Raw genomic sequence first — 27,912 nt, forward strand, 5'->3', positions numbered from 1 at the left:
CAGTGCAGGGGGAGGCTTAGAGATGGTAGGAAGGAGTCCATGCAAATGTTTGATCAGGAATTGCAGCAAAATTGGTTAACGTATTAATGAAGAAATCAGCTGTGTCTTTCTCTGCTCTTGATACCGTTTTGCATGAGATGCCACCAGTGAAGGCTTGTTCATAGTTCTAAATGCCATTGCAAGAATGGGGCACAGCCCAACCAAACTCAGTCTGTTCCCAGTTAACCCCCAACTGCCTGTCTTCTTTCTTACGGTCAATCCAGGGGGTGGAGCTGACTATCAGCTTCCTCCTCCTTAGTCTCAGTGTTGCCCTTGTGAGATTCAATGGGCAGGACAACTAAAGCTAGAATTAGTTGTCTGTACCTGCCATTGGTTCTGGCTCTGCCACTCATTTGCTCTGGCTCCATCCACCGTTGGCCTGACTGCCTTGTACCCCACCAGTCCCAATGGTTAGCAGCCAGCACTGCACATGATACCTGATTGTACATGAGGCTGACCTGTAGCTCTGTAGTTGTGATTCAATATTATTTGAGAATAAGAAGTAGAAGTAGATTGGTGGTGGTGGGAATTTGGAGGAGGAACAAAGAGAGTGAAATGTTTAAAAGTGTAAATAAATGCATATGTGTGTGTTATAACATGGGAACATGGTACATTCATCTTACATCATTTTGTCATATGTAGCTTCTCCATAGTTTATCACCTGAATAGCTCTGGAACAGTTTGTGGACTGCTTCGAGCTATGCTTGTTCCACAAACCTTCTAAAGTTCATGAGCAGGATTGGATCTGGGCCAAGGAGTGTCACAAATGATCTGGTTCTTTACAGGCTGAAGATTTGGGGAATGCATCCATGACATTCCATGGACCCTTAATGTCTTGGGAAATGTGCTGAGTAGAACTAAGGGTTTCTTTCAAGCCCACAGATGGGATCAGAAGGTCAGCCAGATAACCAGGAAGCCTGTGGTACCTTCAGTGACAGCTTTGAGCACCCTGCTGTGTCTTGCTTAGCCTCCACCCCCAGTTACTCTGCTGTCCAGGCATCTGTAGTCACTTCCCAGGACTGGCAAGACAGTGGCGTCTTGATCAGGCGGGGAGTGGTAGTTCAGTCCATCTGGACAACCCAAACTTACCCACAAAGCTAGATCTGATGTTGTATAATTAAATGAGTGGCAGCCTTACAACTTGGGGGGGGGGTGCAAGGGTGTGTGGTGATCATATGCAGCTGACTTTGGGGAAAGAAAAGGGTAAAACACAATATGATTGTGAGGAAGAGGTCCAGGGTCTCAGCTGGCGGGGGGGGGGGGGCATGTGCTAGGGCTGGTGGCATTGCTTGTGGGCCATGCAGGAGGGGAAGGGTCTTCCTAGTATTAAACACTGTGGTGTTACCTGCCTCTCATTTGTGCAAATTGCAAGGGAATGTGGGTGGGAAGCTGTGTGTGTGTGTGTGTGTGTGTGTGTGTGTGTGTGTTTTCAGCCACTAACTCCCAAATTGCAATGAACTTGTCTCAGCTGAGAGGGAAGGTGGGGTGACAGCTAGAAGGTCTGGAGCTTCAATAGAGTTGTGAGCCTCACTGTCTTGCCCAGGTGTTCACAAGTCTGCTTTTCCTTGTTGCCATGTGCTCTTAAGCAATCAGCAAATATTAATGAATCAAAAGAAAGGTAGTGATCACTTCATCCTTCTATAGATATAACTGCATTTGACTGATTTGTTCATGATTAATGCTCTACGTTTGGCTGCATGATAGGCCACAACTATCTCATGCCTGCACACTCAACAAGAAATAAGCTTGATTGTCTTAATTGGCTAAGATCCTTATTTTAGGTCTTTAAGTCATTGTTGTTCTGCTAGAATTTGTAGTTTGTTGGAATTTGTGCATCTACTTAACTTTGCAACCGAAGTGGGAACTACCATTTCCAAGCCAAAATGTGGCTCTTGTGATATAGCATTATGATTTTTATTTTATTTTATTGGTATTCCGTGAATAGGTGTGATGTGAAAGGTACATATGATGTTGCTTTCTACTTTGAGCTGACATAGCATTCTGGCTTTCATGGGAGGATATTGTCTCTGGGTTAACTGCACGTTACATGAAGCTTATGGCTCTTACTGCTCTGTGTTCCTTTGCTCCCTGCCTTCTTTGTAACCTCTTTGTGAATAAGCATAATGTGTGATGTAACACCAATTGCTGAGCGCAGATGCTGAGCAACAATGCATAAAGACAAGCAGCAAAGTGTAATGATTCCACACCATGTGTTGATGTTTACCTAGACATTTTAAGGCATACTGCTTCTGAACATGGAGTTTCTAGAGGAATTCACATGTCAGGATCACTGATTTGGTCAACAAACCCTTATATGATGTTCGTGTTTAGTTACTTTGGTGGTGCAACTTGGGTACTGGAGTGGAGTTTTTTTCACTATGGACCCCATCTATCGATCTCCGAGGGGAGGTTCCTAAATTTGTTCAGTTTCCATCTACTGTATTTTAATTTTGGTTGGCTGCCCTCACTGTAATTGTTCTTTCTTTTAACCTCACGATTATTTTGAAGCCTCTATGAGGACTAGTTAGTTAGAAACTGAATACATAAATATGGAAATGCGTGATGAATGTGAATGGTTAGGAACCTGGGATGAACAGCATTCAAGAAATGGAAGAAGCTATATTACCTATCTCTGAAATGGAACTAAAATGTCAGCAAAATCAGAGTTTGACATACAGCTCTAATCCTGGTCATTTGCAGCTTAGGGAAAAATCATTAACTTGTTGATGCTTGGACCTGCTGCTCAGATTAGAGTTGCCCCCAGACTGTCACTGTTTGGTAGGAAGGATTAAATAGTATACTTGGAAATTCAGGTTTGTGCAATTAAAGTGGATTAAACTGTTCAGGCACAGCAAATTTACTTTTTAAAAAATGGACTTGGGGGAGTGGCTAACTTTTGAGGCTAGTGGTGGAACAACTCCTCCAGTTACAACGGGACATCTAAGGCAACATGGCATTTATTTCCACTTTCCCATTTCAAAAACTACATTCCCAGCAAGGTGATGTTAGAGACTGTGTGTCCCCAAATGTATGCTAGAGGAAGAAGTTGTGGGAGAGTACTCAGAGCTGTCAGGTGAGGCCTCGACTCCGACATGAAGAGCAGAGGTTGCCACTCACAAAAGAGCACAAAACAATCCTCACAATGGAGGAGGCCCAAGAAGCAGATGAATATGTCATTAAAATTAGCAAAGTCTTTTCCTTGGACTGGGCAACTACCCTGTTATCACTCAAGTAAAAAAGAAAAAAGAAAAGAGGAAACATTGAAGAATCTGATTTTGAACATTTCCAAAATGGCAAATGAGACTCTTAGTCAGTCAGTTGGAGAGACAAGTCCTGCAAATGGCAACTGATGACCTGGCATTAAAATTTATTTGCACCCTTGTAATTGTCAGACAGTCTGAGATCAGTGTAACATAAATACATACCTTTCCAAGGTTAAATTAAAGCTGTCTGACAAGCAGATAGCACTTCTGAGCTGCCCTGTAACTTGGGAGGAGGTGTTGGAAGTGATCCAAAAGCTCAAATCTGGGAAATCCCCAGAGACTGATGACTTCATGGTGGAATACTACAAAGCTTAAGAAGAAGAACTGTTGCCATGCTTGATTGAACTGTTTTATTTTATTTTGGATGGGAGCAAAAATCCACTGATGTGGCACAACTCCAGACTGTTGTTATTGTTCAAACCCAGAGCTCTGGACTCCTATCACCCCCATAAATGTGGATGTGAACTTACTTACTGCCATTATGTTAAAGTGCCCTACCAAACTGCCATCATGCCCCGCAGGAACATTTAGTAAGGTAATAAACCTTATCAATGAAGTCAACTCTACCCGCTTCTCTGCAGTGTTGACCTCATAGGGCACCAAATTCTGAATTTGACAGAATTCAGTGGAACTTCCTAAGTCTACTACTTTCCAAAATGTGGTTGTGGTTGAAGTTCCTCCATGTGATGCAATTACTCCACTCCACATCCCATGCGTTGATCTCCATTAATGGGACGATGCTTCAGCAATCAGCCTTCTGGGGAGCAGTAAACAAGGTAGCCCTCTCTCACCCTTGCCATTTGCTCTGGAGGGGGTGATGCTTTGTGGAGCAGAACATAAGGTAAATATGTTTGTGACTAACATGCTATTAATGTTGCAAAAGCCCAGACAAGCCCTGAAACCACTAAAATCACAGCTCAGTATGTTTTATCATGTAGCAGGACTGGAATCCAATATGCTAAATGTGTTGTATTCCCAATTAACATGTCCCAGCCCAAACACAAGTGGCCATTCACTACATCTGCCTTTACTCCAACCCAATTTTTTGTGTTGTTTTTTTAAAAAATACTTAGGTCTAATTCTTATGTCAGACCCCTATCAATTGTCAGAGCAAAATTTTGGCCACCTGCGTAAAGAAATCTTGGCAGAATTAAAAAGGTGGAGCCGTCTTAATTTGCCTCAGCTGCATCACAGCAGTCAAAATGTCTATTTTGCCAGATTTCTGGATGCATTCCAAGTGATTCCCATCCCTGCTCCCGTTGCAAGTTTTAAACATTGCCAAAAACTGTTAAACAGTTTGTGTCCCAGGAAAAGAGATGGAGGGTAAGCCTCACTACGCTTTATGGACCCAGTGCGGAGGGGGGCAGGCTGGGTGTTCCCCATTGAAGTCCTACTATAATGCATTCCAAGTCAAACACTTAATTCCACTCATCAGAGTCTCTCTGGAGACCCCTTGGGTACAGCTTGAGCTCTCTCCCTCCTCGCCATCCATTAGAGAACTTCCTTTTCTGTGGTTCTCCAGGGGAGCAGTGAGGAAAATGAATAACTCTTAAGGACAACTTTCTACCTTGGAGGGAGCGGGGCTCCGTGTTGGTCCTGGGTGTATCCTCCCCTTACCCTGTTGTTTGAACATCCCACATTTAGTCATTTAGATAAATATCAGCAATTTTGGACCTGAGAATCCATTGAGGTATATAGAATTCATGATCTAATACATAGAGACCAAGCCACCAAGAAGGAGGCTCTTAGAGGACAGCTAGAAGGGCTGCATGGTTCCAGCTGACCCAGGCATGCTAATTTCCAGTCTACCTCTCTTACGCTATTTGACTCCCTATGCACTAGATCAAATTTAAGAAATAGAGAAGTGGCCTCAGTGATATAATGTATACTCATAGATCACACCTTGGGCACCTCTGATGGTTTTCACCAGGTCTGGGAAGGATACCTTGAGATACAAATTGATGGACATAAGTGGGAAAATGTGTGGTCCTCCCTCTCCCATGGTTAAGATAACCTTTGTGCACCTGCAGTTGGTGCCCCTCAAGGTCCTTCACCGACGGCACTGGACCACAGTGTGGCTCTCCCAATTAAACAAAACCTTATCCCCTTTGTGCTGGAAGGACTGCAGGGGACATGCTTCATTTTTTTCCATATGTTGTGGACCTGCAACAAAGCGCAAAACAGTGAGGCATGGATTTTTGCCATTGCCTCTTCTGTTATGGCCGAAGTATTGAAACTAGCCCTGCTATCACTGCAAAATGACAAAAATCCAGAGATCAAGCACAGAGACCTGGTGTTCTTTTTTGTTAACAGTGCAATTGGTTGTTGCCTATCACTGGAAATCTGACTCAGAGCTCCTGATGGAAGCTTGGATAAATAGCATCTCAGACGTAGCTCTTTTGAATAGCCTCATGCAGCACAGAAGGATGACAAGAGGATTATCTAAGAGGGATAGGTTTGAGGAGATTTTGTTTCCATTACTCTCTGTATCCCCTGGCTTCCCAAGCCCCCGTGTGGAGAGGTTGTGTAAGTAGCCCACTGGCTATGATGACTGACCTTCGGGTACTTATGGCAAGATGAATATTTCCATGTTTATGAGCAGATCATTTTTGCTATCACCTTAATTAATGCTTCACTTCTTCCTATGCTGGGCTTCACCCAATATATCCATAAAACTGGAAAAACTTTGTATAGTTTCACGTGTTGTTTGTATTGTTGTGTTAAAATAATAATAAAAATTGTTGGGTGGGGGGAATGCAGTGACAGGTAGATTCACTAAAATATGTGGTATAAAGACTGATCGACAGGAAGATGTATAATAATCATTTAAAGATAACATAATGGATGCTCAGTAAAGAACAGACATTGTGTAACCTCCATGCAAGCTTTGTGCAAGTGGGCAGCCAGATTAATTCTTCTTGGTTTGTTGATTTTGGTTTCCCTGCTGTTGCTGTGTGCTTCTGTTTTATCATCTTCTTTGGCTATTGTATTGGTTTTATTTCTGAGCCATCATATAGATTTTTCAGATCAATAGGCAGGATATTAACTTTCTTTTTAAAAAAAAAAGAGAGAGGAAAGGATATCCACTGAGAATACTGACAGCCTCTGCATATTATTTGTGTCTAGAATTATCTGTTTCAATTACAGTTAACTCTCTGTGCCCAGATGTTGCCTGGTGTTTTACCTCCATGGAAAACAGGAGCGCTTCATGTTCATTCCACCCAATAAGGGCATTTTCACACCTGAGTTTTTAAATTTGCTTGGGCTTCAATAATGTTGCGTGAATTTACAATATCTGTCAGCTAGCACAGCACTGGGGAACCCTGGGTTCTCTAGATGTTGCTAAAGTACAACTCCCAACAGCCCTCACAACCATGGCCAGGGATGATGGGATTTGTAGCTCAGCAACACCTGGAGATGACAGGTTTCCCACACCTGAGCCAGAAACTTCACTCTCATGTTTCATTTTGCATTAGCCACAGTTACCCATGATGCAGTAGGCACCTGAGAGGCCTAAATTCACTTTTTAGATTTAAGTGGGGGACTATTTTTAACAGCTGTAAAAGTTTTTCTCCCCTTCTGAAGTCTCGTTTCTCTGCTAATCCTCCTCTTAGCCCTTCCTCCTGTGTGCCAAAATGGATTCTTTCTCGTGCATTAATTTTGCAACCCTTAGTAGTAATTACCTGTTCTTGTTAATCCCATATTGCCTTATTATACCTGCTGAATGATCCCAGGCCCCCATCATAAACAGGCTGCTTTCTGAATGTCTAGCCTCTTGTGCTCACTGCCCCATGTATGCTTTCAGGATTATAAGAGGGGAATTCAAACTGTGATCAATGGCTTTCTCCTCGCAATGTTTCCAGAGTCACTATATAATTTCATGTTAACTATGATGAGCTTTACATTCAGCTAAAAATTAACCTGTCACTTGACTATTGCTTTCTTTCCCAACTTTCCTTCTCTCGCTTCTTCCTTCCCATAATGCACAACTTCATACAGAGCCCCAGAGTGGCAAATTGGAGAAATGAGTGATGGGAAACAAAACAGTGGTGGTTATGCTCTGCCTCCACAGCTGGGAGGCAATAATGCTTCTGAATACCACTTTCTGGAGTTTTGCTCCTGTGCTTGGGTGCTGCTTTGAGGCATTTGGTTGGCCACTGTGACAACAGGATGGTGGACTAGATGGGACACTGGCCTCATCCAGCCACTCTTCTCACATTCTTCACATATCTTCTCTTGGGTTTTGGTAACAGGCGTGGCATGTTGTTTAGCAAAGGAACCAAGATAATGGAATTGTCTCCAAAGCCAACTCAGTTATGTTTGATCAACATATGCTGGAGCCGAGTTTCAGCCTCCTCTTGATTTACCTTGAGTTTGCGGGAAAGGTGTAGCCATTGCTAGACCTGTAGAGCCACAACCTGGAATCAGAAATCAGAGTCAGTCACAGGAGATGCTGCTGTTGCCCAGAATAAATCTGAGCTTGACACGGATGCTTTTCTAGCCCTTCCAGTTTAAGGGGAGCCAATGACTAGACTGGATGAGTTGAATTGCACCAAAGTGTGGCAACGTTTTGCCCGTTCATGAAACACTCTGACCTATAGCCTCTAGTTTCTCACTCCAAAGGGACAGAGGCAGACAGATCCGGGTTCTACGTCAACATAACTTTCTGCTTTCCCACAGTCTAGCTGTGTACAGTCAGGGTGTCTTTCTGTCAGCAATGGCAGATATGGGGATGCCCAAGCCACAGCCATTCCATCAGGCTGCAGCAGAGGAAGAGATGGGCCTGCAGACCCGAATGCACTGGCCCTACTGAGAGATCAGCTCTTTTTGGCTCTTCTTTCTGAGCAGTTTCCATCCCAGCTTGTCACTACCAGTGCCTGAGTTGGCTTTTTTCCTTCTCCGACCTCATCCCTTCATCCTTTTGTATTGTGTCTTTTAGATTGTAAGCCTGAGGGCAGGAACTATCTTGGTTTAAAAGAAGGAGAAGGGTTGAATTGAAAGGTTATGCTACTACTGTATTAACAAATCTGCTAATGGTGTGTGTGTGTGTGTGTGTGTGTGTGTGGTGGTTTCCCTCGGGAGCAGAAAAATGGTGATGCTCACGACACCTGTATGTAACATCTGTTAATTTGGGAAATCTCTTTGTAGGAATCTGTTGAGGACAAATATTACATAACACTGTGCTGAGGTTGTTTATCTGTTTATTTATTTCCATTTCTGAATTGCATCCTATGAAACATCTCAAAACAATTAAACAATAAAAAAACCTTTCCTTGTAATTTGCCAAGTTCCACTAAGGAATTGAGGAGTAATTGCCTGCCTGTTGTTTTATGGGTTGCTGTATTTTAAAAAGAGTTTGTGGATTCTGCTTTGAACTTCAGGAGAGAACTGCAGAAGGAATATGTAGTGGATTAACCTCCCGCAGGTTTGTGCCAAATCCCCTTAAGCCTAGTTACATTTGCTGATGTCCTGAAAAATAAACTGCCTGCTGCAAAGAGCAGTCCAATAAATTGTAAGCAGAGCATTTCTAGAATGAGTGGGTGGGTATGTGAATATATTTGCGACCACATGCATGCCCAACACATTCTTCTGTTTACTGTATAAGTTCAAACATTGGGTCTGTTCAGACTTCATCATCTTGAGAATCTTATTTTTCATTGGTTCATTGGAATGCAGATTATAAATCCTAATTGTTGCAAAGGTAATCTTGACCTTTCCCCCTCCCCCTCCCACTTTCTTCTCCACCCCCCTTGTAAATCAATTATTTCATTCTATTGCAATTTTGTGTATTATGCTTCCTCTTTCCGGCTGAAGATTGTGTACGTGAGCTTTTCCTATTTTATCATCACAACAGCTCCGGAAAGTAGGTTATTCTGTACTATGAGCTACATACATTGAAGGTATAAATTAACAAAACCTGGTTGAGTCTGATAGTAACTGGCCCAAAGACACACACAAACACACACAAAAAGAGAACTTCATGCAGGAGTTTGAACTCAGATCTCAACAACCTCAGAGTACAAGCATTTTATCAACTAATCTCCAACAGCAGTGGCAGACTTTGGGCTCTCAAATTTCAGCGGTGCCCTGTGCGATGCTTAAATTTGGTGCCCTTCCCCATCCCACAGCACTGCTGTGGTGCCCCCTGCAGCGCAGTGCCCAGTGCTGCCACACCAGTCATGCCACCCTAAAACCACCTCTGCCAACAGGATAAAACAGCTGAATCTTGCCTAGGAACCACCTTGGCCTCACATGGAGGTGGGTTTTAGAATGGCTAATCAGAAAAGGGTTAGAGCCCAGGTGGCTTAGCTTTGACCCTTCAAATGTTGCTGGACTATAACTCCCACCACTCATGATTATTAGCCATGCTGGCTGGGGCTGATGGGAGTTGGAGTCCAACAACTTCTTTAGGGCCACAGCTTAATCACCACTAGGTAAGAGATTTGGGGTTATCGAGTTGGGATTGGAGGGGAGAAGGTGCAGATAAGTGTGCTCTACTCAGCGTGTGTTCTTCAGTGTTACCTCATGAAAGGATGGTCTTGGGGATATGTATTGCATTGTCACCTTTCATCTCTTGGTCCCTTCATAAGACTGTCCTCCATCGGAATTGCACCACAGAGTCACTGCAGATACCATGTTTGTGTCAAAGCTGCTTTGTGAATTTACTTGAATTTCAGGCCGCAATGCACATCTGCCCTGAGCTTTGGCTTTATGCTAACCCAGGGATGGATCAACCCTTCTGGGAATGCATGTCAAAGTGAGTGTGGCCAAAATGCAAAAGCAGGCTAACCCATGCTGACCTAAACTCTCCACAGTGAAGTGGTTCACATGGATCTGTTTTATGATTCAGTACACTTCAGTTCAGGGTGAGCTGGGTTTGCTTCTTTCCAAACTTCATGAGTAGTGGAACACATACTCACAGTTAAACAACTGGGTCTTAATGCTGGATAGTCCTTGGGCTATCCTCTTGTTTGTCTGGATCAAAAATTGAAGGTGGCTGTTCAGAAGCCTCTGGCTTTTGTCTCTCTATATAATGAAAATGTATGAATGTCATCATGCAGCCTCCAATGGAGGATTTGTAGTGCCACATCACAATCCTTGATTTGCACAAAGTATATTTCCAGGGATATTTATTTATGTGGTTGTGTATTAAAGCTGTTTTGTGATGGTGGTGTTCACAAAACAATTGGCACTAAGTGGCTGAACTTCTCTAATGTCATGGTAGGGGAACGCATGGCAGACAGTGTGAGAGTCTCTAGCAATGAAGTTGCCTCTGGTTCTAGATCAGGCCAAGCTGGAGCATGAAGGGGGAGGAAACTGCAGAATGTGTAGAAAGGAGAGGTGCATGTGCCAAGAACTGATGGCATTTAAAGCCAGATGTTGGCTGTAGGTAGTTCATTGCATTTATTTTACAGCCATGTGATCAATTCTCTGTTTCTAAATCAAACACTAGTTTCATCCTTGTACTACTTTCCTGTCAACTGCTATTATTTCCTCAATAGAGGTTAAGTGTAACTCATTCTGATTGTGGACTAGTATATTTTCTTGTAGTGCAGGGGTGAGAAATCTCAGGGCTGAGTGCCAAATGCAGCTTTCCAGGTCTCTCCAACTGGCCCTTGTGACTCTCCCCAGGTCATACCCCTCACTAGTCCTATTTCATACCCTGCATGAGTGTTTTTTGCCTGGCTAGAATGTGTCCCTAAGCTCTGATAATGCCTGTTGCTTGCCTGGATAGAGGACGCAGAGGGGTGCATATAGAAGCCAGCCTGTACAAAGGGGGGGGGATTCTCTGCCCCCTTTTACTTCTGGTTTTTCCCACCACTGGCATGTGGCCTCCAGAAGGTGGGCCAGAATGGAATGCAGCCCTTGGTATGAAAAAAGATTTTCCAACCCTTCTGTAATGAAAGAGGCAGGCTGAATAATTCCTTGACCTTACTGTCATTTGGGTAAATGTAAGAGCTGAACTGTTTAAAGTTTAGGTGGAAAGTTTAGGTGTCGTTTTGGCTCCTTTTTTAAAAAAAAAATGATATTTATTAATAGTTTAAGAATTACAGAAAAAAGAAGAAAAGAAGACAACAAAAGATTTAACAAGACATACATTACAATACATAAAAGGAAAAACATAAAAAACAATACAAAAATACAGAAAAAAACTAAAAAAAATTAAAATACACATCCAATGTTCCATATCTTTATCTTTCATTTACTTGTTTCATCGACCTCCTCACACCTCCCTTTTTGTATTCTAATTTAATTAATTGTTTCAGCAAATTCTTTCCATCTTTCTCAATTTTTGTTATATAATTTATCTTAACGATCTAACCTATTAATTAACTCAGCAAATCCTTTCCATCTTTCACTATATTCTGTCATTCAATTTACCTTAATTTATTAACCTTATCTTACCATAAAAAACCTTAAAACTTAAAACTTAATACTTACTTGTACATGACTCCTTATATCATTTCTACTAAAGCCAAATAGTTTCATTCCAACATTTTTCCTAAAACTCATTAATTTTACACTAATTCTCAAAATAAATTTTTAAAAACTTTCTTCCAATCTTCATCCAACGTCTCTTCTTCCTGGTCTCAGGTTTTGTCAGTCCTTCTTGTCCATTCCATCTAGTCCATCAACCTGGTGATCTTATATCCGAGGCTCTTAAGTCTTTTCTATGTCCCTTCTTCAGATGATCTTCTTGTTTATACCTGCACTTTACTTTGTCTTTTGTTGATCTTTTTCTTAATTTCTTTCCTTTCTCATTGGGGGGTAGGTCTCGGGAGGACTCCAATCCAAAAATATCTCCATCTCCCCTCAGCAGATCAGCCCATTCCCCACAGTCCCATTCCCCACAGTCAAAACTGTAATCCAGAAAGTATTTAAAAGCATGTTTCAAAGTCCTTCCAAAATTAAGAGCCCTCACAACTCCAGACTCCCCCTGGTCCACTCCAGATTCCAACTTCAAGAACAGCGGCTTATGCTCCTGCAAGGCCTCAAGTCTCTCCATTTGTATTACTTGAGGTTCAACAGCAACCTCCTCCATTATGTTCTGCACTTGCACTTGCCCTGTCAAAACAGGTTCCTGGATTGGCTCCTGAATGATTTCTATATGGGTATTCACCGTTTGTCCAAAGTTTTTAACTGCAACAGTCATCAAATCCATCTTCTCATGCATCTGCTCCAGCAAAGCGCTTGTCTTGCAAAAAGCAAGCACCAAAGCTTCTTCTAAACACATTTTTATTCAAGGTCAGAGTCTGGTCTCACGAGCCTAATCTTCACAGCTGTGAAATCCCCAGATTGACTCCAGCAACAATTTAACAAGCTCCCTCTAGAGGAGACAATTTCTATTTGTATCCATCTTTTGAAAGCAGGACCAACAAAAGAAAGTTACTTTCATTTTTCAAATATTTTGTTTCTTTTGAATGCAAAAGGCAACATTGGAATCAATTTGTTTCTCTTTTTTAACTATCTGTCAAAAGACGTTCCATTCACAGTCAATGAACTTCCCCATAAATTTCTGTCTCTGACACCCCGTTCCCAGGTTTGAGATGGTGGAAATTTATCTTTCTTTACTCTCTCTCCTGCAGGCTTGAACAGTCAAAAATTCCCCCCTTTTTCTCCTGCTTCCAAGAGGGGTTTGGGTGGTAATAACTGAAGGAAATTTAGACCTTTATATACGACTTTCCAGACTTTAGCTTGCAAAGTTTTTGCTTCAATCTATTTACAAAAATGGGAGGTGGACTTCCTGTTTAGAACCTTCCCGCTTCAGTGCCAAATTAAAATGTTTCTTAATCCAATTTTCCATTCTACTCACGGGTACTTGTTTAGAGTCCAATTGTCCACAGGAAAAAGTCAGCGCTCTCCAGCAACGGCTGTGCGGCTTCACTCCATAAAAGTAGCGGTTGATTCAAAACACCGCGCCACTCACCCCACGTCGCTTCAGATCCCCGAAAAAGGGTTTCCCTGCGAGTAGGGGAGGTGCTCCTGGTGTCAGCCGAATCCCACGTTCCCAGGCTTCCTCCGCCTGGGATTTTTAAAGGGTCTCCGCCTTCACCGCGGCAGCAAGACCGGATTATCATGGAGTGGGTTCCTCTCGGTCAGAGAAACTCCGCCATTGCCGATGGCGCTAACCCGGAAGTCCAGGTGTCGTTTTGGCTCCTTGCCTCCCCCTCCACAAAAGTCCTTTTCTAGCATTGTGTTTCCATGAAGTGTCATTCAGCCATTATACCAGAAAAATTAAACCTTGGCCTGGCATTGGCAGCTGGCACCTTTGAACAACTGCTTCTGTGTAATACTCACCAGCACTGATGACTGCCCTGCTCCCCTCCACTAGGCAGTTAAGTGTGAAAGCTGCCATTTTTAAGTTCCCACAATTCTCCCAGATGTACTCTTTCTCCACAAATTTAAAATAGCAGCCACTGGGCTCCATCTCAAACCTGAACGCAGTTCTGAAAAATCCCTTTCTTAATATATAATAAAATTGTAATAGTGTTGTCATGCAGCTGTTGCTCATGCAGAAAGGGGGAGTGAGTGGACAGAGAGAACAAGCAGTGCAGGTGGTGGGCAGGCCAGGTAAGCCACACAGGGACAGACTGGGGCAGCTACCCTACAACCATCCTGCTATGCTATGCTGCTGCTTCCCCTGTTAGCGCCACCACTAGTGGGTGGGAGGGAAATGAAGGAGAGAAAATCCTTGTCCCCTTTGTAAACCACTGCCATGCTTCTGATGCTGTTGTGATGGCTGCTCTGGAAAGGAGAAAGTCATGCTCACCACTAGTTTGGGGGAAGGGAATGAAGTGTAAAGTGGATGGAGAGCTGTAATGGGGGGGTTGGTCAAGTGTAAAGGGAGTGGGGTTGGTAAGAAGATAGGGATTGGCAAAGGGTGGCAAGTAGGTGGGCTTGGTGAGCAACATGTATAGGGGTACAGCTCCTAGTCTCCAGTAAGATTGCATGAGTTTCTAGAGGCCTATAGTCAAGTTTCATGTCTGGAGGGGTGATGCATAAAGTGGTATTTGGGGGGGGGTCAATGTGTGCAGAAGCTTTGGAGGAGAGTTTGTATTACTAAGATGGGTGTGGAGATGTGTTGTGCACATACATATGTCTTCTGTTACCTTAAATTTTATTCTTTATTTACTGTGTTTCAAGACAGAGGTGTGTAAATGTCTAACTTGGAAAACTTTTTTCAGTAAATAAGCTGCCTTTGTCTATACATTCAACCACATTTCAGGTCTTTTAGGTGGTATGGAAGTTCACCAGCAATTCCGATACTGTTGTGATGATTTGGTCCTGGAAGCCTTTATAAATAGAATTGCTTGCCTCTGCCAGTGTAGGACAACTAGTTTAACACTTTTCAGGGGCCTTTCTTCCTGACCTTCATAACTCTCTGTTGGCCACTCAGTGCCACCGCCACCATTATCCCTGTTCCCTGTCATTCTCAAGTACTTTTGCCTGGCACTAAAGTGTTGTTGGCCTGTGATAATGCATCTTGCTTGCCTGGATGCAAGCTGAGGGTGAGTGTGCAGAAACCTCTGACTTTTGTCTCTCTCTATGATAAAAAGGTAAGAATGTCATCACACAGCTCTCACTGGAGGATTTGTAGTGCCTTGTCATAATCCTGCAATTGTTTGAAGTCAAGTAGGGAAGCAAAAGTGAAGGCCAGTTTCAAAATAGCAGTGGACCTGGCATGGGAGTGAGAAAGGAGGAGCACTGGGGGAGAAAAACTGGTGTCTTAAAACACTGGCAGAAATTTGAGTAAAGCAGAGATGGGGAAAATGGAGAGGAAAATAGCAGTTTTAAACAATGGCAGGGGTTTGAGTAAAGTTCCTTCATTCTAGGAAGGTACTACAAAATATTTGAAGGATCTACATACCTATCTCTTTCACATGTGACAGTTGAGGAAAGGAAGAGGGAAGCATTTGAGTTCAGTGAGAAGGGAGGAAAACTGAAAAAAGTGGTTGTTTTAAACAGTGTCAGAGGTTTGAGTAAACTGGAGTGGAGGGATACTGGGAGAAAAAGAGGTGGTCATTGAAAACAACAATAGAGGTTTGAGAAGAAGAAGCAGAAAGTGACACGGAGGGAACAAAGTGACAGTTGGAAACAAACTTTGGGTAAAGCAAGGAGTTTGGAAAAGCCCTGTTGTATTAACATATTTTGGAATGTAGCCTATAGTACAAAAATGGGAGGTGCATCTATTGCTCTGCCCAACTTTTGCATCTGGCCCTGCCCATCACTGGAATGTGGCTTCTTGAAGGTTGACTATCAGGGAATCTGGCCCTCGGGCTGAAAAAGATTTTTCACCCATGACTTAATTGCATCACCAAGTTCTTTTGTCCTTGTAATAGAACTGCTTCCCATTTCCTCTCTCATTTCAGAAAATGGCTAGACCAGCAGAAGCCCTTACAGTTTAAAAAACATAATCATGGCATCATAACCTTTGGTGAGGGGTGTGGGAAGGTGGAAAAGCAACGGTATAAATAATAATACAGTTCTGTGTTTGGGAAAACATGCATGATGAACCTTTCTTTCTGGCCAGCAATTAACATGAAAAGGTTTTACATACTAGGTGGAAGGGGGGAGGGGCGGGTCCAGAGGGTATCCAGGAGTAGGAGGTGAAGCGTCGCAAGCCAGTTTGGTTGTGTATGTGGTGTTGGTGGGGGCACTATTAAATCAGTAATGTGTTGGGCAAGCAGTAGACAGTACCAATTAAACAGCCTACTTGCTATGGGAAGCAAATGGACCCTGTCAGCTGAAATGTGGGGGGAGGGGGAATCCCTCTGGACATTGTTGTGCTTTAAACGTTTTCCTTAATTGCCTTTACTTTTCCAGCATCTGGCTTCACACCTGGTTAGCTCAGGCCCCTGGTCTACTCATAAAGGGAGAGGATGACGGGCAGGGTGGCAAATAGTTGCTCTGTAGTGCTTCAAAAGTCTGCAGGTTGTGAGTTGGGATTCTGTGGTTCACCCGTTGCTTAGTATATAAGAAGGGGCTGCTGAATTAGGCCAGGAGCTCATTTAGTTCAGCATCCTGTTCCCACAGCAGACAACCAGATTCCTGTGGGAAACAGCCTCCAAGTGGCAGTTTCTGCACACCACTTCCATAGTGTGCAATGCTCCTCCTTTCCACTGTTTTCCGATGACTTGTGTGAAGCATTTCCACCCACACCTGTGTGCTGTCTACAGTGATGTGTAGAATGCACTGGCAAGGAAATAATTAATGACTGAAGATGCATATATGCCCCCCACAAACTTTTTTGGAGACACTGCAATTAGGCCTCATGCATTGGGTGACTTTTGAGTTCTGCTTGCCCCAATTTAAGCAGGGAGGTGTTCCAGGGATGTCATGCTTACCTGATATTAATTTCCTTTGGAAGGAGGTCAGTGGAGGCTTGTGGCATTTTGAGCTTATTGACAAATACAGTTGACTCACAACTTACACACATTTAACTTGTGCAAATTCAGCTTTACTTACTTGGCTGAAAAACATAAAAATAAAAAGGGGGCTGGCATCCTGGGGGAGGGGACAACAGCAATCCCACCTGCCACTGCACTCACCTTGGGAGAGCATTTGCAGGTGCAGGGAGAGTGTTCAGTACCTTGAAAGAGCATTCAGAGGTAGAGGTGCAGTGTAATTTGACTATACACAATTTTGGCTTCATGTGCTATCCCTGGAATGTAATCCCTATGTAAGCGGAGAGTTGACTGTGTGCAGAATGGTTACGCCAGGGGAAGAGGCTGTGGCTCAGTGGTAGAACATCTGCTTCATTTGCAAAAGGTATTGTGTTCAATCCCCAACATTCCCAGGAAGGACTGAGGAAAACCCTGAAGAGCTGCCACCAGTTAGTATAGATAGTTCTGATCCAGATGGTTTGATTCAGTATGAGACAGTGTCCTTAGGAAGGGACTGCATGCAGTGGTTTGATTCAGTATGAGACAGTGTCCTTAGGAAGGGACTGCATGCAGATGTTCCCAAGTTCAATCCACACCATCCACAGCTAAGCCTGAGAAACACTCCATGTGAAACTGTGCAGAGCCACTGCCACTGCCCACAATATTTACAGCTTGTCTGAACCACCTCCTGTCCCCTTACAGCTCGACTGACAGTAGGTGTGAGGAGGGCAGCAGTAGCAGCAGCAGTGCAGGACAGATGTTGGGGAGCTGCTTCAGTCTGTCCTGACTGCTCCTCTGTGGCTTTCCTGGGGCCACCTACCCTAACCGCTTACCTGGGCAACCAGTTTGCCAGCCTGGACTGCCCATTCACTCAGTCACCCCGGCTGTCCCTCCTCACTCTCCAACACTGCTGAAATAACCCAGCAGCTCTGAGAGCTCAGTTTGTTGTCACGCCATAGTTTACAGCAGCACCACCTGTTGACAGCTACGAAAACTGCAGCATGGCAACGCTGTTACATACTTACTATATGTAAGAATAGGTGAAATTGCATACAAACATATGCATAAGAAGACTTTTTTTAAAAAAATTGAAAGATGATGTCAAAGTGTGGATAACTGAAGATAGGAAAAATGAGAAACCGAGAGAACCCAAAACTGACAGATTCACCCATTCCTACTGGCTCTGTCAAGGAAGCTTGCATGTTCCTATGAGCTAAGGTAGCATCACAACTTAGTACTACAACTGGCAGTTAAATGCACTGCCACACATCAAACACACACACACACACACACAGAGAGAGAGAGAGAGAGAGAGATGTAGTCCTGCATTGCCTGATGCTGTTAACTTAAGGACACTGCCCCTGAACCCTGTCATCTGCCCCTCTCCCAGACTGCCCTCTTCAAAAAAGATATTGATAAAGATATATGTTTCTTTTGTTTCAATCTCCAGCTACCTTGCCCTCCTCCTCTGGATGGGGTTGGAAGGAAAAGGTCTCTAACCATCTTCCAGCCTTCCCAGGCCATTTATCTGTTGCTCCCCTGGCAGAAGATGGTTTTTATCAGAACCACAGCATGGGTTCCCAAACAGCTTACGATATGTAAACAATACATTAAAATGACATAAAAGGAAAACAAAAAAAAATCTGAAAGGCCTTTTTTAAAAAAGGAAAAAGGCAGGTTTAAACATCCCACCCACTAAAGGAGTCTATAGATAATTAGTAGCAAAAGGCCTGGTGAAAAAATAAATGTTTTTGCTGGGCATCTAAAGCTATGTAATGATGGCACCAGGTGAGCTTCCCTGGGAAGAGCATACCACAAATGGGGAACCACCTCTGAAAAAGCCTGTTTTCTTGTTGTCCACCCTCCAGACCTCTCAAGGAGGGGACACATGAAGAAGAGCCTCAGATGGAGATTACAGCATCTGGCTCCATTCAAATGGGGAGTCATTGGGGTATTGGGGTCCTGAGCCACAAAAGGCTCAATAAGTCAAAAACAGCACTTTGAACTTGGCCCAGAACATGAAAGGTTCTCGTTCTTGTTCTTTCTCTCTCTCTCTCTGTCTCTCTCTTTCTCTCTCTCACACACACGTTATAACTTTATTTATATATATTTTTAAGACCCAGCTGCAAGACAGAATTTTAGCAGCATAGCTAATGAGGTACATAAGAGAGAGAGAGGATAAGTGAATAATAATATTGCCACGTTTTCCTTCATTTTATTTTATTTTATATTTAATTTCTAAGCTGCTTATTGCGTTGATGCAGAGGCAGCTAATTTTCTTCTGTCCCCCCTTTCTTTCCCCCTTTCCTTGTATTGCCTTTGTAATACTGAGAGATTATTAGTTTGCATGACTCCCCCTCTTTCTCCCCTCCCCAAAATCTCACGTTCAGAAGTCTGTCACCTGTTTAGCTGAGCTGCCTTCTGTTTCTGCAAGGCAGAGGGTATTTTTAGCTATGGCTCCCCAGCTTTGGAATCCCTTTCCTGAGTATTTATGCTGGCACCACCACTCCAAGGTTTTCAGTGCAATATTAATACCTTCCTAAATATTTTTTGTTTGTTTCAATTTGTGCTTTGGTTGCTTCCATTTTACATTTGGTCCCCCCCCCCTTATATTTTGTTACAGGTGTTTTCCTGGTTTAAAATTGGAACTTGAATTGGTTTCTATTTACACTTTTGTACAAAACTCTGAGATCTTTAGATAAAGGGCAACTAAAAAATATTATAAATTAAAAAACAAAAAGTCAAACCAGTTTGATGCATTATGGCTTGCCTGACATTAGGAAAGGGGTGGGGGGATTTGTTAAAGTGCACTTTCTAAAACAATACATGAACTAAAAAAACACACCCATCATTCAAAAGCCACCCTCCTAATTTTGCAGTGCTGTCCTCCAGCCAAGTGATTCGTACCAGAATGCATGAACTAGGGTAAGGTGTGCAGTAAAATGCATATATTATCAAAAAATACAAAAATTAATTGCATTAGAGGAATTTTTTTGAGATTTCCACAGCAGGAGAAATTGCCTACAAATGCATGCATCGTAGGACAAACTCATACTAAAATGCTGATGAATTTTCACAGCAGGACATTTTTTCCAAAAAATCTCAAACCAATGTGGAAATGTGGAGAACTGAAATTAAGAATGGAAAACTTCAAGAAACTGAAATTGACAGATTTGCCAATGCCTAACTGACACCAACCTTCACTTGCACTCTTTCGTTGCAGTTTCCTGCTTCTTCAACTTCACCACGTCATCTGGCATCGTTCTCTCTCCAAACTACCCGGAGGAATATGGCAGCAGCCTGCACTGCGTTTGGTTAATCATTGCAAAACCTGAAAGCCGGATCCATTTGGCCTTTAATGATTTTGACGTGGAGCCCCAGTTTGACTTCCTGGCTATCAAGGATGGCGGGACAGCTGAATCGCCTGTCTTGGGAACATTCTCTGGGAGTCAGCTGCCATCTTCTCTGACCAGCAGTGGCCATGTCGCCAGGCTGGAATTTCAGACTGACCACTCCACCGAAAAGCGAGGCTTCAATATCACATTTACCAGTAAGTGGGCAAACATGTCCATGTTGCGTGGACTGAAGGGTCTTCTCCCCCCCCCTTTATTCAGGGTTGCAGCCTTTGGGTTTTTTAAATTGTTTTTATTAAGTTTTCAATTTTACATCTCAAAATAAATATCGTACATAGAACCATACATGCAGTGACCAACTTCCCCTTCCTTATCCACCATTCCTGCATATTTTACTATAACCATTTTATTCAGGGTCTCCAATCTTACATCACTCAAGTGTTTTTATACTGTTGAATTTACCTTAATGCTACCAGCATTTTCAACTATGCACAATTATTTTCCATATACTCAGTTTTCCACTCCTCTTTAAATACATGTTCTTTTTGCTCTCTTATTCTATATGTTGGACCAGCTAATTTCGCATATTCTATCATCTTAAATTGCCAAATATCTTTACCTGGGACCTCCCTCACTTTCCATTTTTGGGCTAACAAAACCCGGGCTACCGTTGTTGCATACATAAATAAGTTTTTCTGGCACCTGGGAACCTCTGTCTGAACTATTCCTAACAGAAATGTATCCGCTCTTTTTGGGAAAGTTGTTTTAAACATATTTTTTTCATCTCATTAGAAATCATTTCCCAATATTCTTTAACTTTTTTACATGCCCACCACATATGAAAAAAAAGTTCCCACCATTTCTTTATACTTCCAACACAAATCTGATTCTACTTTATGCATCTTAGCCAGTCTGCTTGGGGTTAAATACCATCTATGAATCATTTTCATTTATTTCTCTTTCAGTGTATAGTATGCAGTAAATTTCAAATCATTCTTCCTAAGTTTCTCCCAAAGATCTATGTTATGCCCTATGTCCATTGCCCTGTGTGTCATTGATGCTTTAACTAGTTCGTCCTTTGTTTCCCATTCCAATAATAATTTATACATTTTAGAGAGTAATGTATCCTTATTCTGTAATAACTCTCTTTCAAATTGTGAGTTTTGGCCCCAAAACCCATTTTTCTTATCTTGTTTAAACATATCATGTACTGGTAACTGGTGATACTGTAACCAATCTATAATGTGGTTCCTTAAATCTTCCATTGATTTCAGTCTGGGTTCACTTCCTGAAAGGTCCAACAAGTCTCTGTAGGTTGCCCACTGTCTATCCATATTAATTCTCTTGATTGCGATTGCTTCAGTGGGTTGCACTCTTAACAAACTACAGCTCCCCCCAAAAAATCTTGTGGGGATGCTGTGGCTGCTTAAAGTGGCTTCAGGTTGCTTTAAATGTGTGTTGTGGGTGTGACCTCAGCTTCCTTTCTTCTTTTTCTTCATTTTTGTGTGTGGATCCATAAATGTTTGGAAACCTGTCGCTTTATTCAAGGATATTTAGCAGCAGTCTGCAAATATGTGATTTTTCACTTCTGGAGACCCAGGATATTCATTGCTTATTTATTTAGTGCCCCTAATATTACTGTTTGAATTAACATGGCCCCAATGTACTGTGCTTGCTTTGAGTATACCCTCAGAACCGCCAAGCACTGCATAAATGAAAGGATAAACTTTGTTGCATAGAATAACAGAGCAGGAAATATTTTTGGGTCCTCTTAAATTTGAGCCATGAATGCCAGCTTCCCATAGCAATGTGCTCTCACACGCTCTCCTATAATTTTCTAAAGAACACGATTACATTGGCTTGGCAGGAGTGATGAACGACCTTTGTTATAACAGTGGTTAACAGCTCTGCAAAATTAATGGTATTTCTGGTTGGCAACTGCAAACTGGCTATTATTAAAAATAATTTGCTGGGCTAGATTAGGGGACAGGTTCATCAAAGTCACCTAACCTGTTGGGTTTTTTTGTGGGGGGAGGTTGCCAGGGGCTTAATGCCTAATGTTTAGAAGTGTGGATGTGGAATTTGTTCACCCCACTGGGAACAGAGGGGTTATTCTGGGTCACATCATGGATTGAGCGGTTGCTCTCTGGATGTTAGTCAGCAAAGCAGTTGCTGCTGCAAATTTAAAGAGGTGGAGAAATAGTTTGGTAATGTATTAACAGAGGATGTATATGCACTATACATTTTTATATGTTCTTTAAATGTATGGTGCATAGGCAGTCTCTGTTAATTGGGACTGCAGTGTGTCCCTCACAGAACTACAATTCCCAGCACCAAAGTCAGTTTCCTAAGCATCTACAGTCATACCTTGGTTCTCGAACCCCTTGTGATTGAGATGTTTTGGCTTCCAAACACCACAAACCGGGAAGTGGGTGTTCTGGTTTGTGAAACTTTTTTGGAAGCCAAACATCCGACACGGGTTCCACGGGTTCCAACTGAGTGCAGAAAGCCCCTGCAGCCAACTGGAAGCCACTCCTTGGTTTTCAAACGTTTTTGGAAGTTGAATGGCCTTTCGGAACTGATTCCATTTGAGAACCTAGGTACGACTGTACATAGGAAGCCAGATGAAAAGTCTGAATTTTTCAGGGAAGTCAGCAAAGCTATACTAAGCCCAGTAAAATTTACTAGGGAGGAGGGTTGGGCCTGCACATCTCCATCCAAAACATACAGAAAATGTGAATGTAGTTTGCTGTTTGAGCTGTGTCACAGGGGTCATTTTCTGGAATTATTCTCAGATTAGATGACTGTAACAAACTCTGCATGGGGCTGCCCCTGAAAACCATTCAGTTAACACAGATGTGGCTAACCCAGTACCTTCCAGTTGTTTTGAACTCCCATCAGCTGACCAATATTCCCATGGCCAATATTCAGGGCTGATGGGAGCCTAGATTCAACAAAAGGACATTTTGGAAGAAAGAGTCAAATATTGATAAGGTAGCCTTGCCACATAGAAGCATGTGTGATGCAGCCTTCTATTTTAATTTATAAAGCATATACAGTAGTACCTTGGAAGTCAAACAGAATCCATTCCAGAAGTCCATTTGACTTCCAAAATGTTCAGAAACCACGTGCGGCAAGAATCTCCTGCACTCAATCAGAAGCCATGGAACCCGCGTCAGACGTTTGGGTTCCAAAGAACGTTCGCAAACCGGAACACTCACTTCCGGGTTTGCGGCGTTCGGGAGCCAAAACATTCAACTTGCAAGGCTTTCGACTTCTGAGGTACCACTGTAAACAGAAACCCTACAACACCAAAATGGTCTTGATTTACCACCCCTCTTAGAACTCTTGTTTGGTGGGTTAAACACTCAGACAAGGCAGCATCCCACACCCTCTCAAACCATCCTAGATGAACCTAATGCAGACTTTCACTGTTTGGCGATTTCGAGTCTGGCTGTAGCCAGCAGCACAGCTAGCAGCTCCTTGCGAACAAGGATGGGATGTAAGTCTCTTTCAGTGGCCAGAAGAGCTAGTATTGGCTCCAGGATTACAGACTGGTTTGTTACTGCAGAAAGATCCATGAATATAGACTGCCTATAAGCTGTTGGTTATTTGCACTTCCACCGGAAGGGAAATGCTTTTGTTCATCTGCCATCTTGTTGCTTCCTTCCAGCCTTCAGACACAACGAGTGCCCTGACCCGGGTGTACCCGTTAACGGCAAGCGTTTCGGTGACAGTCTGCAGCTTGGCAGTTCAGTGTCCTTCCTGTGTGATGAGGGATTCATCAGGACACATGGCTCGGAGACCATCACCTGCGTCTTGAAGGAAGGCAACGTGGTGTGGGACAACTCCGTGCTGAGATGTGAAGGTGAGCTGCCAAACTGGCATGCCATGTTCTTGATTGGGGTACAGATTGGGGTACTTGATTGGGGGCCTGGAGGAGTTTGACATTTGCCTCTTCCAGTACAGACTCACCTGGGTGTGGATTTGAACTTGTTTCTCTGATGGCGTTCACACTTCCCAAGTGTTTTATTTTGCTCAAAAGCCTTTTCAAAATGCAACTCAAAATGTGTCTTTTGAAATAAAAGGTGTATAAAAATGTGTACATTGAGAAGAAGATACATTTGGAAATGTGTATTTTGGGAGAAATTGCATTTAAAATATGGATTTATTTTAAATGCACCCATGCATGTGATTCCCACCCCCTTCATGCAGCAAATGAGTAAAACAAATTGTAAGAGGCATATGGAAGTGGGAACAGAAAACTATAAAAGAAAACAGACATCTCTATTTATAGCAAATTCTAAGTGGGAAGGCTGTGAGACTATCTCCAGAACAGATGTGTTTACTTCATATGACAGAAACGGAGCTATGCAGCTCCTTGCCACAAGGAAACAAGGAAATTTAGCCATTCCCAAAGATGGATCAGTAGAAAATGACAGCAGTACAGGTGTCCTCAGACTTTCTACCCTCAGGGCCCACTTGAGATGGCTAACAATTGCAGAGGCCTAGCAGTCACAATGGGACACAGGTGGCACTGTGGATTAAACCACAAAGCCTAGGACTTGCAGATCGAAAGGTCGGCGGTTCAAATCCCAGCAACAGGGTGAGCTCCCATTGCTCGGTCCCTTCTCCTGCCAACCTAGCAGTTCGAAAGCATGTCAAAGTCCAAGTAGATAAATAGGTACCGCTCCGGCGGGAAGGCAAACAGTGTTTCCGTGTACTTCTCTGGTTCGCCAGAAGCGGCTTAGTCATGCTGGCCACATGACCCGGAAGCTGTACGCCGGCTCCCTCGGCCAATAAAGTGAGATGAGCGCCTCAACCCCAGAGTCAGTCATGACTGGACCTAATGGTCAGGGGTCCCTTTACCTTTACCTTTTAGCAGTCACAAAAGGTTGACACGGGGGCAGAGATAGGCCAAAATGGAGGCAGATGCAGCAAGTTTGGTGTAATTAGCTGGCAATCACCAATATCTAATCCATCTTTGAAAATTGCACGTTGGATATTCTAACGCAGAACATCCTATATAGTAATAGTGAATTCCTTCTCTGAGTGTAGCTCCTTATGCAGCTAAAAGAGCCCCATCCACACTTTAGAGGGCAGCATAGGAAAGCTCCATTCCTGGTCCACAGTGCAAACTTTGCAGTGGTAATATACAGAAAGCCTTAGTCTTCACATTAATAAACTGTTGGGGTGAATGTACCCTTTTCTTATCTTTCTGGTTAATTGAGTAAGAGTGTTTACCTTCTGGCCCTTTAAGAATAGTTGTGCACTATTCCAGAGCTTGATATTCACACCAACACACAGAGTGTCAAAATTAATAGACCTAACTTATTCATGTTCATTCATTTCAGTGGGTCTACTCTGAGTAGGAGGGACATTGGATACAACCCTCAGTGTCTGGATGTACATGGCTGCCGCTCCCAGAGTAAAGTTTTCAGGGATTTGTTCAAGGGATGGATCTGAAGCTTATCAATGGCCTTAGGACATATCTGAAGCTTATAGCTTTTGGCATGTTGAAGTTAGATATCTTGTGATCCATCACTCTGCATTGCAGGCATACAATTTAGGAAAGAAAGAAAGAAAGAGCCGTTAAAGTGATAGCAAATTAAAGTCTCTGATAGAACATATCCCTGCTCCGGCAAGCTGCTCTGTGAGCCTTAACATTTTCTGTTACAGGAAAAACCAAGTGAAATGAAAATAACTTGTTACAAATTTAAAGGCTTTCGCCTGCCCTTTATTCTCTGAGAAAGATGCCAGTGCATGATATCTTTGCAATCGTTTGAATACAGATGTGCCAAATTCTTGAGAAATAATTCTAGTAATTGGTTCTCCGAGTCTTTAATGTCAATGGGCAACATCACAAAGTGTGGGAGGCTCATTAGGAACCATACCCTGATGCATGGAGGGATCTGTCCTTGCTCCATAGTACCAGAACAAGTCAATAACTAAAGGGGGTGCAACAGGAGCAAAAAAAAAAAAAAAAAGTACTACAAAGGCCCACCAAAACCATCTGTGTTGCTGCCCATTAGCACACATTTTAGAAACACAGAAACTTTCCTGCATTTAACCCTTGCTTAGCTGTAAGCTGCTTTAACCTTTCTACATAATTAGTGCACCTTATACCCATGGTCCTCCAGACACCCATCAGCCCCAGCCAGCATGGTTTGTGGTTGGGGATTAGGGCAGTTGTGGTCCAGCAACATCAGGAGGTCCCCATGTTGCCCATGCCTGATTTAATGAGAACAGAGCCGGCCCTACCATTTGGCAGGATGAAGTAGACATGCTCCACCCTCCACATTTTGGAATGCCAGGAAGCGCCAAGCAATTATCTGAGGTCTCAGATGATGAACTGCATCAGTGGGTCATACTGTGATAGCTTGCCAGAGAGGAGGTAGTTCTCATCCAGTTACTGGAATGACGGAATTTGTTGTTTTGCTCTCTTCTCTTTCATTTCTATTCCAGAATACCATCAATACTGTCAGAAAATGCCTGTGGCTTTATTTGTTTACTCATTTTAATTACTTTAATTCACTTAATGTGAATTTTCACTCCCCCTCCTCCCATCACTGCCTTTGCTATAATATTGCATACACCTACCTCCTCACTTTCTCTTTAAGTGGTGGGGGGAAATGAATAATATATTTCGAAAAAATTAAAACTGCTTTTCATCTCTGGGAAGCTTTGATAACCCCACCAATATTAACGTGTACTCCTTTATCGCCCATCTCGTTGACTCGCCTTTGACTCGCCCTCCAGTGTGAGCTCAATTAAATGTGAGTCCTAATTAGCTTCCTTTTTTTAATTAAGTAAGAGGGGAGAAGTCTGTCTAGAATATTTAAAGTGCTGTTTGACATTTGAATAAAAAAATCAGCAGAAAGAACCAGCAAGGTTGATTGAGATTCCGTCGGGAGAGAGGATAGCGTAGCCACCAAAAATTATCCCGGGTTTCTACAAAAGCTAAAAGGAAACCTGTATAGAATTTGGAAGCTGTTCCTTACACCACCCATCTGGGAATTTCAGTAGAGGCTAGAGGAGCTTCAATAAGATGAGTGATTCCCCACCCCTCATAGATATTCTAGGCATCTGATTCCATGCACATCCCACCAGCCAATAAAATTTAAATTTCATTTGGACTGTCCTCATCAAGAGAAAAATCAAGATCAGCCAAAATGTTAAGATTACTGAAATGTCTCTGGTGAGGTTTCACAAAAATCACTTAGGTGGGCCCACCTCAAAGTTTATAGGTTTCTGCCTTTGGGGAAAGACTAACTTTGCATGCAGGAGTTCCCAGCTGTGATCTCTGGTATCTCCAGGCAGGTCTGGGAGAGAGACCTATTGGCTGAAACCCTGGAAAGCTGCTGCCAGTCAGTGCAGACAGTTCTGAGCTAGATGGGCCAAGAGTCTGGCTTAGGATAAGACAGTTTCCTATGTCCTTAATATGGGGAAGAGCTATGAATGTGGCTATTTATTTGTTGATTTATTTAGTCATCTGTATCCCACATTCTTCTTCAAAGAGATCAAGGTTGCATGTATGGTTCTCCCTCTCCTCATTTAGACACCACAATAGCCGTGTGAGGCAGGCTAGTCTGAGAGGCAGTGACTGCCCCAGGACCACCCATCAGCTTCATGGTCAAGTGGGGATTTGAACCCTGGTCTCCCAGGTCCTCATCTGACACACTAACCACTACATCACGCTTCTCTGAAACTATATGAACATTCTTATAGGGATATTTCCTAAATCCTTCACATGTACACCTCACTGCCTCTCTGCAGGTAGAACAAGGAATGTTCCCTTTCTGAAACCCTGGAAAACTCTCTGACACTCAGCACAGATAGTAATGAACTCAATGGACCCATGGTCTGGCTCAG

At 42.9% G+C, this 27,912-nt stretch overlaps 1 protein-coding gene across 12 annotated transcripts in view; it reads left to right on the forward strand.

The window, feature by feature from the left end:
- CSMD2 (CUB and Sushi multiple domains 2) overlaps positions 1-27,912 on the forward strand; it is a 492,929-nt gene that overhangs the window by 322,881 nt on the left and 142,136 nt on the right. For 11 of the 12 annotated variants that reach the window (XM_082233181.1, XM_082233177.1, XM_082233183.1 and 8 more), the window contains 2 exons: positions 19,911-20,237; positions 23,714-23,908. In XM_082233181.1, the coding sequence (XP_082089307.1) occupies positions 19,911-20,237; positions 23,714-23,908 (522 nt within the window). The remainder of the gene's footprint in view (positions 1-19,910; positions 20,238-23,713; positions 23,909-27,912) is intronic. The other variant, XM_082233182.1, reaches the window with a different exon arrangement.

Source organism: Podarcis vaucheri (assembly GCF_965113315.1).
Source record: "Podarcis vaucheri genome assembly, chromosome: 7".
NCBI classification, from domain to species: domain Eukaryota; kingdom Metazoa; phylum Chordata; class Lepidosauria; order Squamata; family Lacertidae; genus Podarcis; species Podarcis vaucheri.